General features: G+C 35.6%; 1 protein-coding gene across 4 annotated transcripts in view; it reads left to right on the top strand.

The window, feature by feature from the left end:
* Positions 1-785: 785 nt before the first annotated feature.
* Positions 786-15,241, top strand: part of LOC110819964 (Early-responsive to dehydration stress protein (ERD4)) — a 30,024-nt gene continuing 15,568 nt past the window's right edge. Inside the window, exons 1-4 of one of the 4 annotated variants that reach the window (XM_088213227.1) lie at positions 786-1,002; positions 1,733-2,063; positions 2,339-2,494; positions 10,281-10,344. In XM_088213227.1, the coding sequence (XP_088069353.1) occupies positions 1,783-2,063; positions 2,339-2,494; positions 10,281-10,344 (501 nt within the window). In that variant the 5' untranslated portion in view covers positions 786-1,002; positions 1,733-1,782. The remainder of the gene's footprint in view (positions 1,003-1,732; positions 2,064-2,338; positions 2,495-10,280; positions 10,345-15,241) is intronic. The other 3 variants (XM_088213226.1, XM_088213229.1, XM_088213228.1) reach the window with 3 other exon arrangements.

Genomic DNA, 15,241 nt, shown 5'->3' with positions numbered 1-15,241 from the left:
TAGAGTTCCGAATAATCTTTACACCCCAAAGACCAAGTCTGTTGATGGTTTTACTCAATGTGAGAGAGAGAATAATAATATATATTTTCTAGGTGTTATTTGTTTACTTAATTAAATAGAAATAATGTTTTTTCTCTCATGTACTCATCAAGAGTCATATATTTTTACAATAAGAGTTTTTCTCTTACAAATTCACGAAAAGTCATATCTTTTTACAATAGGTGTTGTAGTTTCTAATTTTATACAATATAAAAAAACAAAATCACGAAGAGACCGAGGACAATTTTAATGTTGAAATCCCTTAGAGTTTGGAGAATTCCATGGTCGAGGTAATTGATTGGGGGGGGGGGGGTGGTGGTTAAGGTGTAGTTAAAAAAGGCTAAAAAATGTTGACCTTAGTAATGACATAGTTACAGACTTGGACACCACAACGTTAGAATCAAACCTCATATTTATAGAACTTGCTAATAGATCAACGAGTTTAAATGGTATTAGAGAAAAGTGATCGAGATACGTTATTTATCTCATCTTTAAAAGTTAAAATTTTTTTAATGAAAAAAGTACTTTATAAAAAAATTTGAATATTTTTATGCAATTCAGGGGAGATTTTAATATTTTAACGTCCTTTAACTAAGAAAGAGTAATAAAAAAATGGTAAAATTGAAGAGGGGTCTGTCCCTAGATTATATTATACCAATAATTTTGTATAATTCTTTGTACCAAGAATCTTTAATGGAATCTTGGAGCGCTAATTGGAAATGCTAATCTGAAACCGTTGACCTTTTGTAGTGCTGTTCTTCTTCTCCGTCTCCGGTAATATTTAAATAAAAAATTTCAAACAAAACTAAAAGAACGGGAAAAAGTACATACAAATAAGGACAACAAGAAATCTATATCGCGCGCAAATGTCGCTGTTGCTGTATCAGTTTACTTAGCATATAAGCAACAACCTGATACTCTCTTCTCGTCAACGCTGCAAAATCTCGAACTCCGACAGGTAAGGTTTGATGATATTCATCTCCTTTTTTTCACTGTTTTTCTTCCTTTGCTTCTCTGTTTTACTTGGTAACTGTTTTCTAGGGCTCAATGCCTCTCTTTAATTTAATTTCCGGGTTCAATTCAAGTTCATCGTTTCTTAGTTTTAACAATACTGAATTTCTTGTGCTACGTTCTACCCTTGTAATGAATTTGCTGTTGGTTTGTGCTCTGTTGACTGTTAATTATGTGAAGCTGCACTATGTATGGAAAGAGACACAAGTCCAGAAGTAGGAAGAGAATAAGTTTGACGCTTTGCCGATAAACAAAGATTATCGAACTTGCTTATTATTTACGGGAATGATTCACTTGATCGCTAATTAATTTATAAATACGTACATATACATATATGTGGTTTCTGTCTTGTGTGTAAATAGGAGGTCGTGTCTTTGGACACCAGGTTGACTTTTCATCTCTTCTTGTGAACTTTGTGCTTAGCAGTCGAATGTTAGATGTTTCTGATACACACCATCCTAACCAAACTGGTTTATAATTTATCATTATTTTCTTCCTCTATAATTACTTATATGATGGTCTTTTTCCCCCTTTCCTGCTTGCTTGTTTGTACGCGCCATTATTGGTTTTGGTGTAGAAAATTGTTGTTGGATCCCCTTTTTTGGTGGTTACATATTAGAGTAGGTTTATTTCATGGCTTCTCTTTTAGTATCCTTATTAAATTCTCTCCTGTTTGGTGCAGTCTTAACAATTTACTGAGAATCCTTCTGAAAGACTGAGATTATTGGGGAAATGCTTGTTTCAGCTCTTCTAACGTCTGTTGGGATAAACTCTGGCCTTTGCGTCCTATTCTTTATTTTGTACTCTGTATTGAGGAAGCAACCCAGTAATTATAAAGTTTATATACCTCGATTGCTAGCTGAAGGAAATTCTAAAAGGAGGAGCCATTTCAACCTTGAAAGGCTAATACCTTCACCAGATTGGCTGAGGAAAGCTTGGAGTCTCTCTGAAGATGACTTATTGTCCTCTACAGGTTTAGATGCTGTGGTTTTCATGCGCATTATAACCTTCAGGTAGTCCACATGGATTATAGCTTAAACCCATTTTTGGGAAAATTAACTAGCCAAGATATTATTTGCTCCCTATGGGAGGAATCAGGCCAAAAGGCTTTCGGGATTAGAAAACATATATCTCCTTCATTTTTCACTCCTTTACTCAAAAACTATAATTACATGAATAACAAATTGAAAATGCTTGATGTATTTGTTTCCAATTTCTTTGTAATTAAGTGGCTTGTTTATAGTTTTCTTTTACTCAACGTCATGCCACTTCTATATTGATTTTGCAGCTTGAAAGTTTTCTTGTTTGCTGGAATCATTGGGATTTTTGTTCTCCTACCAGTAAACTGCACAGGAGGTCAGCTTCATGAGATTGACTTCAAGGATTTGTCAAATAATTCTTTGGATGTATTTACCATTTCCAATGTAAAAAGTGGCTCAAAAAGGTAGTCTACCTTTAATTTCATTTAACATGAAATATCTTCTATAAAACTGCATTGCAATCACTTCTGGCATATTGTGGTACTTTCAACATTTTTCCTTGTGAAGGTATAGTTATTTGTAAAAGCATGTAAGAATTTAGGTCATTACTTCTTTTGTCACCCAAGAATCAAGGGATTGTAGTTGCACAAAGGGTCCACTATGTTAACCTTAACTGCCAAAGCTTTTGAGGGCAAGAAGTGATTACTGAGCTAAGAGCTCATGATCATTTAGTTGACATTAGTTAATAGGAGCAAGTTTTAGGCTACGTTTCGTATTTGGTAGAGTGATAGATTCTGTAGGGTAAGGTAGTTGTATCGGAAGAGGTAAATTACTAAGAGCAAAATTCTTACTCTACCATATATTTGGCACAATTGGGGAAAGAAATGAGCAATGGTGGTGATGGGGCAGGCAGTGGATTTGATCATAGCAACGATAATAGTATCGGTGGTGGCAGCAATGGTGGTGGCGGCGAGTCTCTTTTTGTATAGATCTCCTCATACTATAAGCAGGAGACCTTGTAATATGTGATAAAAATTAGAGAAAATTAAAAACAATAATATTGTTTCTCTGTTTTCCTCTCAATCTACATGGTGTCCAAGCAAGATCTTTTGGCTAAACCCTAAACAGCTGTTCCTGTAGCCATCACAACATTAATAGACCTCCACCATGTCAGAAATTTGGGTTGTTTACTCCTTGTCTCCACCTAATGTTAACCAAACCCATAATCCTCGAGTCTCCTCTAATTTTGAAACTCACCTAGTCCAAATTATCACCATTCGTCTTAATGGCGATAATTTGTTGTGCTGGTCACAATAAGTCCAGATGTACATTAGAGGAAGAGGAAAAATTGATTATGTTACTGGTGCTACTTAGAGCTAGCCATTATGAATCCATTGTACGCAACTTTGGATCGAATGCCTATTCAAGTTTTGAAGTTTATCACTCCTCTAGATAAGTTCAAATTTTTTTTTTCTAATTTCTTGAACATATCCATATATTCCTTTAAAGGTTTTTGGATATACTTGTTTTGTTGATATTCCACATATATTTCAATCAAAGCTCGATTCTAAATCTGAAAAATGTGTTTTTATTGGTTATGCTCACAATAGAAAGGGATGCAAGTGTTTTAATCTTGTTGCAAAAAAAAAAAAAAACTCATACAAGTATAGATGAGATGTTCGTGGAAAAAAGCTTCTGATTTTAGCACAAATCACATTCAGTAATTGCTAGCCATTGTGGAATCTAATATAGGGGGAGAAATACTGCAGAGGAATTTTGAGACTCTAGTCTATATTGGAAAGAAGCTTTATAAAAATACTACAGTTCCAACTGTTATTTATGCAAATCAATCACAGAAACCAAATGATGGTGTCGAAGAAACACAGATAAAATGCAAATTCACTAGGTAGTCTGATGCGGAACCCAATATCAATCAGCATGATCAGGAACTCATATAATTTTATTTAAAGGTATCAAATGAATTGATTCTATAGAAATCCTTCCTATTTAATCCGTTATAAAAAATAATAAGAATTAAGATTACTGAAAATGAAAGAAATAGAATGGAAAAACGCCACAAGGTCGTATCTTGATAAGTAAATCCACTGCTTACTCAACAAGATGGTAAAAAGATCTTTCTTGAAAAGAAACACTGTTAACGTTATTGAGATAATTCTTGAATGTCTTATAATGAAAACTTGGTGATTTATTTATAAGTTAAGTAAAGTAAATAAAAAGGAAAATAAAATCTCTTAATTTAATTTACAATTATATAGGAAATAAATTTAAAATTAAAAATTAAAGACTAATTTTATAAATAAAATAAATTTAGTCTTCATTTTTAATTAAAAGAGATTGTGGTCAAATTAAGAGGGAAAACATATGAAAATAAATTAAAAATTAAAAACTAATTTTCTAACTAAAATAGATTTAATCTTCTCCTTCAATTAAAAAAGATTATAGTCAAATTAATGGGGAGACATGGAAATTTAGGATCGGCCATAAGATCTCTTTTTTGGTCTATTCCCTCATCTTTTTTTGAATTGAGCCTTTTCTTTATGGTTCATGTCCATGCTCACATCATCCCCTCCCCTTTCAAAAGCGATTCGTTTTTAAATCGGACACTTGTTATGCAGGGATTTTACCAATCTTATTTTTTTAAAAAAATGTTCTGCAAAACAACACTATTAAACAAAAAAAAATTTGAGGTGAGTTTATAATTTTTTCTTGAAAGATGGCTTCCTTAGCTCTTGTTCCATATAGTAACATTCTCTTTTCATGTTACTCAATCCTTTATTTTCTTCGGATTTTATGAAGTTTTTGAGTTGTTGTTAATATTTGAATACCTCCTTAGGTGATAGCAGTGTAAGTGTAAAATTATGACTACTCATGCTAAAGGAATAAGATTCCTATAGCCATCGTAAGTTTCACACTTATCATATTGTCAGGGTCTTCTAAGTAGGATGTGATTAGCATGCATGGGCACAACATCACAATGCATTTTATTAGTGTATCGCCCAATAAAGAAGGAAACTAGTATCTACTTAGTCACTTTCATCTCTTCACAATCAGTCAACCACTACAAATTGTAAGGGTGAGGATGACGCGTGTATGTCAACCCAAGTTTATCAATTAGGATAGTAGTAACAACGTTGGTGTAGCTACCCTCATCTATAATGAGATTACATGCCTTACCATTTATAAGGCAACGAGTGTGGAAGATATTCTCTCTCTGATTACTTTCTTCCTGTTTGACTTGAACATTCAGAACTCTCTTGATAACCAAAGGTTTCCCCTGAGCTGGATATTCAACGCTTTTCTCAACATCCTTTAGTGATGACATATTATCATTATTTTCGCTCTCGCAATCACTAGCACTATCAATTCTACTATCATCTCTTGATAGTATGATTTTCTTATTTAGGCATTGAGAAGCGATATGTCCGATTCTGAGACACCTAAAATATTTAATTGTACTATACTTTTTAGATGAGTTAGGTGTCATACCTTTTGTATCAAGTGGTGCAGACTTTTTATTTTTCTTGTCTGCTCCCTTGTTTTCTTCTTTCTTGGGCCATTTCAAGTTGTAGGTAGGGGTGACATATGATGTGCCCCTCCTTTTGTACTTGAGTTGTTTCTCGATTGTCATGGCCATGTGCACCATGTCTTCCACCTCTGTATAGCATTGTAATTCTACCTGATTTCTCTGTTGAGATCTTCAAGGAATCTTGCCATGGTTGTTTCGGGATCTTCTTCTATATTAACCCTGATTATGGCCATCTCTATCTCCTTGTGATAGTTCTCAGCGGACATAGACCCTTGTGTTAAGCGCTGTAACTTTTGATGCATCTCTGTATAGTAGTAAGAGGGTATGAACCTTTTTCGCATGATTGCTTTCATCTCTCTCCAGAAGGATATTGGTCGCTCTCCATTACGCTGTCTAGTAAGGAGTAGTTGATCCCACTACACTAAGGCATAGTCAGTGAACTCTATCGTTGCTACTTTGATCTTCTTTTATTCGTGGTAGTTATTGCAGTCAAAAACTAGTTCTACATTTCTCTCTCACTCCAAGTATGCGTCGATATCATTCCACCTTGAAAGATGGTATTCTCATCTTGATGGAGCTGATATTACTGTCCCTCCTTTCTTCTCTCCTCTCCACCCTATCTTCCTCCTCATCATTACAAGACTCGGCCTTATTTTCAGGATGTTGAGTTCTAGGCTGCCTTGTATTAGGGTCTTGTGTCTTGCTTCACTTCGACCACTACTCAAGTTATCTACTTTTTGACTACGTCATGCCAATTCTGCATGCATAACTTCCATAAGAAGTATTATGTTGGTAGGATTTTGATGCTCACTTGACATTTTAAGAAGATTTCCTGTAAAAGGATTAGTAAAAAAAAAAAGTTTCTTCATCAATTCTCTTGTATTTCACTCACTTGACTTTTATCCTCTAATAATTTCACACACTCTTGCTTTTTACATTTCTATCTCCTATCCTCAAGTTAAGTGCCGGATAAATGCTATTGAATTAAAGTATTCTCAAATATTGTTTTAAAACATCACAAGGAGTCCTATACAATAAATACTGCACCAATACTAGAAGTAAGAGTGTAACACACAGAAGAAGAGGTAGTGTGTTATCAATTATGCTAAGGTCTAAGATGTAATTTAGATGCTTAAATATATCAAAGAACTAAAACTTAGAATAATAAAAGAAACTGAGAGTAAAAAAAAAAAAATTGACAGTTTATAAAAGATCTAGGGATTCGGTATTGCCCCAAAGGGAAATCCGAAAGATATTTTTACTAATCTATTCTCGATGTTTAGTACATTATATATAAAATAAATGTAGTATTTAGTGAACTATGTAAATGTGAATGTACGTGGTTGTAAAAAAAAAAAGTAAAATAAAATGAGCTTTTGCCTTATGAAGAGGTGGTTCTTGCACCTTTTCAAAAATGATGGTTGAGTACCAAAAAAGTAAGACTTTTCCGACGGGATTTCTTTCCTCTGTTTCCTTTCTTTTCTCTCTCCTTTTCTTCTTTTTTATTTCTCTTTTTTTTTTTGTATAGGAAATAAAATTGTAAGAAAAGTAGATTAAAAAAGAAAATAGCGATACTCAACAACGATTTTATCAAGTCAAGAAAGTGTCAATTGATGTTATGTCTTGCTTGGATCGATGTATGAGATAATATTTTTTTTGAATAGATGAACGAAAAAAATGAAATAAATAAATAAACAGTGCAAGAATTTAAAAGTGCAAAAGTAAAAAATAGTAGGTTTAGATGGAGTCCAAGATCAACCAACGTGATCAGAAATTTATACAATTTTATTTAAAGGTATCAAAAGAATTTATCTTATAGAAATCATTTCTACTTAACTTGCTATCAAGAATGATAGAAATTAAGGTAACTGAAAATTAAAGAAATAGAATGAAAAAATATTATAAGTTCGTATCTTAATAAGTAGATCCACTCCTTACTCAACAAAACGGCAAAAACATCTCTTGAAAAGAAACACTATTAATATTATTGAGATAATTCTTGAATACTTTATAATGAAGACTTTGTGGCCTATTTATAGGCTAAGTCAAATAAATAAAAAGAAAAATAAAATATCTTAATTTAATTTACAATTACATACGAAATAAATTAAAAATTAAAAACTAATTTTCTAAGTTAGAATGATTTAATTTTTCTTTTTAATTAAATGGGATTGTCGCCAAATTAAAAGGAGAGACATATGGAAATAAATTAAAAATTAAAAGCTAATTTCCTAACTAAGATGGATTTAGTCTTTTCCTTTAATTAAAAGAGATTGTGGTCAAATTAATGAAGAGACATATAAAAATTTAGGGTTGGCTATAAGATCTCCTTTTTGATCTATTCCCTCATCTTTCTTTGGATTGGATCTTTTGTTTATGATTGATGTGCATGCTCACATCATAACCTTTCAATCTCTCTGCTACTTTCCTGCCCATTTTCCTCAAAATCAGTGTTACAATCATCAAAATTTTCTTCAACCACCATTAATGCAAAATCATTACCTTCTTTGGTTGCACAGACCAATGCGCACCCCTCTCCGCCCGCTGAATGATGTTGGCACCTTCTGGTAGCGGCTCTCTCCCCTTTTTGTTGAAACCACCATCCCTTTCATCCGGCATTGTAATGTTTCCACTATCCTCTGCCGATTCCCTAGTCCTCGTGCTGGAAACGCCATCACAAACAACAATCTCTTGCCTCTTGACACCCCTGGTCATCATTTTCGGATTCTCCATCGAAGCCCGACACTCTGCCTCATTCTCCCCCTCTGCTTCTTTTCTTTTTTCATATGTTTTTCCATCTTGAACTGATTCGGGATTCTCGGTCGGACCGCGGTTCACCAGTCTCCAAACCAACTGGCCTCTTAGGCTTGAGTTGGATCTGAATCTGCTTGGGCTGAGTATGTCGATCCACTTCCCTTTCTCCCGACAAGTAAATCTGCGGCCCACTCTCAACCTGTTTCTCTACCCTATAGGCTCGTTAGCTTTTAATTCGTATCTCCCAAAACAACGGGACCCACCTACGTTTTGATCTGGTCTCGGTCCATCACGAACCGAACGGTTTTGAATCCTCGTGAACCCGAAATGACCACCCACCTCTCCGTTTTCCATGAAACCGGTTCCAGCTATGGGCACGGATCTTTCCTGCCCTACCGGGTGCGAATTTTGCACTAGTTGTTTGAGTACTGCAGCTGCCGTCTCCTTCCCTTTCCTGCTCACCCTAACCTCCATTTCTTCTCCACAGCATGGACAACTTACAGAAAATGATCTGGGAGCTGAACATTTTTTCCAATCCTCCACATTCTCCTGCCTCACCATCAGCCTCCCCTTCCCCTTCAACCATTCTGGTTCCACTAGCTCGACTCCTTGCACTTCGAAAATCAACTCCATGAACTGCCACCATCCGCTTGTCTTTTCCCTTTCCAGAATAAAGATTTGCCTAAAACCCTTCATTTCTTCAGTGGAACCTTCGGATAGCACCAAGAATTTCTCTCCCCGAATTGAACTCAAGGCCATCCATAGTGTCCGCTCCCCACTCTTCCAACTTCTTCCCCAACCTTCCTCCCTTTTCTCCCACCGAAACTACTCCTCCTGAGCCAATCAACATCCCTCTTAAGAAAAAATATTGACTTTCGAAATCATTTCCCATTTTCGTAAACTCTCAGCCTTTCCTCCTCTCCAGTAATGTTGAAAGACTTCTGCTCTATCCTCACAAATTTCCGGATACCCGTAAACATTGCCTAGTCACAATGATGTTGTCGCGACCGTGTCGACGGCGACGGAGACGCTCAGTTCTATAGATTGAACTATCTACAAATATGGCCATATGTTTCAGAAACCCTTTGCACTCCACTGACAACTTACAAAATATACTATTATTATTCTTTTCTCATCTTAATAATACTTCTTTTTCTATCAAAAAAAGATCAAACTGTAGTTTCACCCAAACTAAAAAGACGTTCATGTAATTTCCCAAAACATATTTCAATAACATTGAGTGATAGTTAAATTAAAAATTCGGGCATTGCACTTGTGAGATAACTTACCTGCCGCAAAGGGAGGCCTATTGGACTTAAGACAGAGTCAGGAGCAGGAATTCTATTTTCCTCTCAATCTACACTTACGATTTACAGTAAACATCATTGTTCAAACTCAAAACTTCCGTTTCTAAATCAACACTAACATGCTTTAAGCACATTTCTCTAAGTAATTAAGAACATATTAGTAGAGCTGTTGTCAATGCTTTAATGGCTCTCTAATTAATTTAGTGTCAGGTCATACAAACGCACTATTCTTTACCAAAATATAGCCAATACTTATTGTTTACCGTACTCTTGAACCCCATAATGGAGTTGTTAATGCTTCGATGCTCTCTGTATAATAGCTTGACTCTGTTCTTTGTGCCATCTAGCTAATTGATTTCAGATTGTTCTATGTGCAAGAGTGCTTTCATAAAGACAAGGAGTTTTAAAATGGAAAAACATGAAATCTCCAAATATTTGTGGCTAACTTTAAGGAGATCTGTTTCTCCAAGCATTTGTTATTAACTCAGGCAATCTTATTTCTACTTCAGATAAATATTTGGATTACTTGCAACTTCAAAAATTCTAAGTTGTGTAGTTTCATGCTGCATCTAGAATACTGGTCTTGTCTGCTTAAGTTCAAGATGATTTTAAGAAAAACCTACTAATTTTAGCTTTTGGCAGGTTATGGATTCACTTCTCTGCTGTGTATCTTCTTACTGGATTTGTCTGCTGTCTTCTTTATTATGTAAGAGAATCTTTCAGATACTTTTGTTTATTAGAATGTGAAAATTTGTCTGTCAAGTGTAATTAAAATATATATTTTTGAAATACTACGATGATAATGATAGACCCCTAGTTAAGTTTGTTTATGAGAGGAGGGGAACAAAAGGGAAGAAGAAGCTGGCAGGATAAGTTACCAGAAATACCCTTGCGTGGGGACTGTTTTCTAATTTGAAATATGAGGAGTTAGTTAGACTTTGGGATCAGGAAAGGAAAGAGGCGAAGATGAGGGAAAGAAATAGAACCGATGATGCCACTGACATTGCAAATTGTATTAGGAGAGAGGTAGCATTCTTAAAACTGCTATACTTTCTCTCTTTTTGACCTTCATTGGCAGAATTTGCATTAATACAACCAGTTTCAGTATTCTATTTGCTTTTATTTCCTTTGATCTAATCATTCTGCTATAAGAGTCAACAATCTACGATGACACAGAAGAAGTGGGACTCAAGAATTGATTTATTTCCTTTGGTCTCCTCCTCACACGATGGCACAGGAGATAGGTGGAATGAAGGAACAATTATAGAGATTTCCAAGGCTTGAGTATTCTATCGAGCAGTTAGTACAAAACATCATCCAAGCATTTGGAGACCCAAAAGATAATCTCATCTCTAACGAACCAACTAATAACAATAGAATACTCAATTCTTGAGTACGTGGTGCAGTACGACGGAGGATTCCATGCGTTTGGTGGGGAAATCTCCTGAATGGAACAGACTGCAATTGAAATAGGAGCAGCACCCTGGGCAAAAGGTGGAAAGTATAGGAGTAGTAGGTGGGGGATAGGGGGCGATGGACCTACTAGCAGTGGGAGGAGGAGAGTGGTTGGCCAGATTACTATTACAGATGCCAATTTTTTCTGGGGATAGCCCCAGTTGTTGGATATTTCAAGTTGAACGTTACTTTTAGATTAATAGAATGATCTCAGCAGAGTGGTTGTTGGCTGTGGGAGGACCTTGATGTCTTATCTTGATTCCAATGAACTAAGGCACGAGACTTATTCATAGATTGGAACGATTTCAAACACTATTCATTGCTACCATTCTAGCAATCATAGAATGGAGTGTTGCATGAGCAGTTTTTGAGGATGCACTAGTAAGGAACAGTGGCCAAATACCTTGGGCACTTCGAGCTCTAGTTTGCACCACTTCAAGGGCAGTTGATGGAGGTTCCTGAGAGTACCTTTATGAGGAGGCTCAAGTTGAAGGTAAAAGCTGAATTGCGATTGACGAGATGGGGAGGACTAGGCCAAATATGGACCTGGCCTAGCTGATTGAATAAAAAATATGGGTGCTTAAAAGGCCACGGGAAGAACAAGTTACTATCAACTCATATGGCAAGTCTATGGAAAAAATATAGGAGCCTTTTCGTACAGAACCCATGATCCTAGGAGAGTGACCTTTAACCCATAGAAAATAAACTCTTGTAAGAAGATTATCAGAATGGGAGTGGTGGCGAGAAGAGTTAAGGAGTTATTGATGCGGAATCCTGGATCAATAACGGAATTCAAAATCCCGCATATATATCAGCAATCAGAAACTCAAAATTCTACGTAAACTTCTTTATTTGACCCACACTCAATAAGGGAGTGAAAATCAAAATAATTGGGAAAGAAATAAAGAATTAGAATTGAAAAGACGTCAAAAGACTTAACTCAATAAATGATCCCAATTCATAGCACAATAATTCAGTCGAGAACCCTCTCACTCACTCTTGCAAACTTGAAAGTTTAAAATAAGAATATCTGAATTTTATTAATAAACCAAAAATTTTGAATGAAGTACAATTCTAAATTGAAAACCTATTTATAGTTTAAACCATACGAATAATAAGGGAAAAGAATAATTTCTTAATTAATATTAGAAATTACTTAGGAAATTAAATTTAGATTAGAATTGAAAATTAGAAAAAATTAAGAAAATTACAACTAAAATAGGATAGATATGATTTTCCTATGAAAAAAACTTTTTAAATAGAGAATATTTTAATTAATTGTGACTGATTTAGGGAAAAAAATTCTGTTAAGATATTTTCCTTTTTCTTAAGTATTTTTCTTTTCTGCGAGATTTAACATTTTAAGGAATTTTCCTATTTCTCAAAATAGTTTGCAATTTATGAGTAATTTCCTCTGTTAGTTGATCTTTAATTGTGAAGATTTCCTACATGATTAACAAATAAAATTTTATGAGAATTTTCCTTTTTCATGTCTTGCAGAATTTTTCCATTTTCTTACTTATTTCCCTCTTGTACTTGGGGTGAATAGTATATATTATTATACCATTGGATTAATGACCTTGTTTTCTTCTTTTCTTAGGATTTTTTATTGGGTTCAAACCCATCTTCTTCATGGATCCCCGCTTGAATAAAAAGTTAGAAATTTTATTGTAATCTTTTAGTTTTCTCCATTGTAATGGGCCCACTTGGTATTGAGATATTCTTTCTGCTAACTTGATCCATGTTCATGCTCACATCAGTCATGCTCTAAGTGTGATGAGAAGTACACCCAAGGAAACTAATGCAAGATAATGAGCTTCTAGTGCTACTTGTTTTTGATGAGGAAGACAATGACAGTAAAGGGAAACTAGGCACGACAGAGACTGAGGAGTCGTCAGTGGAAATTATCCTTAAATTCAATGGTGGGACTGTAAGGATCAGTGCAACCAGGAGAAAATGAGCAAGGTAACACTGGTGGTAAGGGTTTATTGTCTGAAAAATAGGGTTATTTGGCATGCATTTGGGGAATCTTGGGGAGGGACACGTGGACGACAATCTGCATGTGTATTTAACTGGGCACATTTAGTTCTTAGGAGTCGGCAAAATAAGGTTCTTCATGGATGACTTTGGGGTTCCCAGAACAAGGTGGCTCTCGGGTTTTCTGAAAATGGTAGATTCATAGTATTTCTAGAGATGTTCTTGTATATAATCTCATGTTTCCGAAGATGTAAGCATTGAATGAATTATTTGGAATATATTTTCGTCATCTCACTTAAATTTTCTATCTGTCTCGGATTTCTCTATCTTCCTATCAGAAACCTCTTCATCTCTCTCAGTTTCTTCCTCTGTTTTGTTTTCTTCCGATCTTTCTCTCTATTTTTCTTCCTTTTCACTTAAATCAATCACTTACCCTTTCAGGTTCGAACCATGTTCTCGGGTCCTGAAAGGGGCTCACTACGTTGGGGGACTATGAAGCTCAACAGCAGCATTGACGGTATCCAATTACTATTCTCATTGGATTTGGTGCAAACCCATAATTTCATCGGGTTAGATTTTTTGAAGACCTTGAAGATAATAATGGTGAAGACTACTGGTTACAGGGTTGTAATGGGCACTGGAGTGACGGTAAAAGAGTGGAGATATGTTGTAAAATAGTGATAACAATGCAAGGATTGACGATGGTACAAAATTTCCTTTTGATTTGGGAAGCCGTGGTGCTAAGAATGCAATAGCTCAGCATGTTAGCAACATGAAGGTCAATTGAGACGAGCTACTAATGAAGTTTAAACTAGGAATAACCAAGTGGTGTTACAAGGGTATGCAACCATTAACAAGAAATGCATCTTCCTGAAAAAGATGATCAAGGCATGCTACTTAAGTTTCGGAGATTGATTTGTACCAATAACGATAAGTCGGAATATCAGCCCTGATATAGAAGGTTTTAGAGCAATTTCAAGTAATTTTGACATGCCTGAGGGATTACCTATAACCTAGAAGGTGGATCACAAGATACAACTAAAAGAAGTCACAATCCAATCGGTATTCGACATACCGCCGCCCACACTCACAGAAGAATAAAATAGAAAGGTTAGTTCAAGAGATGCTGACAACAGGGGTTATACAGCTAAGCATGCGTCTTTTTTCAAATTCAGCGCTCTTAATTAAGAAAAAAAGATGAGAGCTGGCGTCTTTATGTGAACTATCGCACTCTTAATCGGGTTATAATACCTGGTCGATTCCCTATTTCGGCCTTTGATAAGTTGCTTGATGAATTACAAGGGACATCAGTTTTCTCTAAGTTGGACTTCAAGTTCAGATATCACCAGATTCATATAAATTAGGACATTTTGAAAATTTCTTTCCACACATGAAGGGTACTATGATTCCTCGTGATGCCCTTTGGGTTCATCAACACGCTGACCACCTTTCAGTCACTAATGAATAAGATTTTCAAACACTATTTCTGCAAATTTGTCCTGGTATCTTCCATGATATCCTTGTATAAGACTGTAGTAACCTTATGACTCGTGTAGCACTTTAGGATGATGTTTGAGTTGATACTCAAATAAAATTTGTATGCCAACCATAAAAAATGCACTTTTGCTCGGTCTCAGATTGAGTACCTTGGCCATTTAGTTTTGGTGGAGGTGTTTGTGATCGACCTTGCAAGATTGTGGTGATGGTTCAGTGGTCAGCCCCAACGAATATCAAGGAGCTAAGAGGATTCTTGGGTCTCATCAATTACTACCGTAGGTTTGTGGCTGGTTATGGGTATATTGTAGGCACTTTTAACTCTGTTATTAAGAAAAGATGCATCTTAGCAGGACTCCATAAACAAGCTGTGGTTTGTATACCCGTGTTGTCATTGCCGGATTTCTCTCAGCCTTCCATTATTAAGACAGGCACATACGTGTGGGATTGGGGCAGTGTTGACTTAAAGCAAAGGATCCATTGCCTATTTTAGTCGTGCTTTTTTCAACCAAGCACGACAGAAGTCAGTATATGAATGGGAATTGATGACTATAGTTTTGGCCACTCAAAAGTGGTGCCATTGTCTGCAGGAACGATGATTTGTAGTGCACATAATCAAGAGTTCCGAAGGTATCTGTTGGAACAAAGGATAGTGCATGATGAGTACCAGTATTGTC

This window comes from Carica papaya, chromosome 2 (genome assembly GCF_054855325.1).
Source record: "Carica papaya isolate Zhongbai chromosome 2, ASM5485532v1, whole genome shotgun sequence".
Classification (NCBI taxonomy): domain Eukaryota; kingdom Viridiplantae; phylum Streptophyta; class Magnoliopsida; order Brassicales; family Caricaceae; genus Carica; species Carica papaya.
This window is presented reverse-complemented; position numbering and strand designations above follow the sequence as displayed.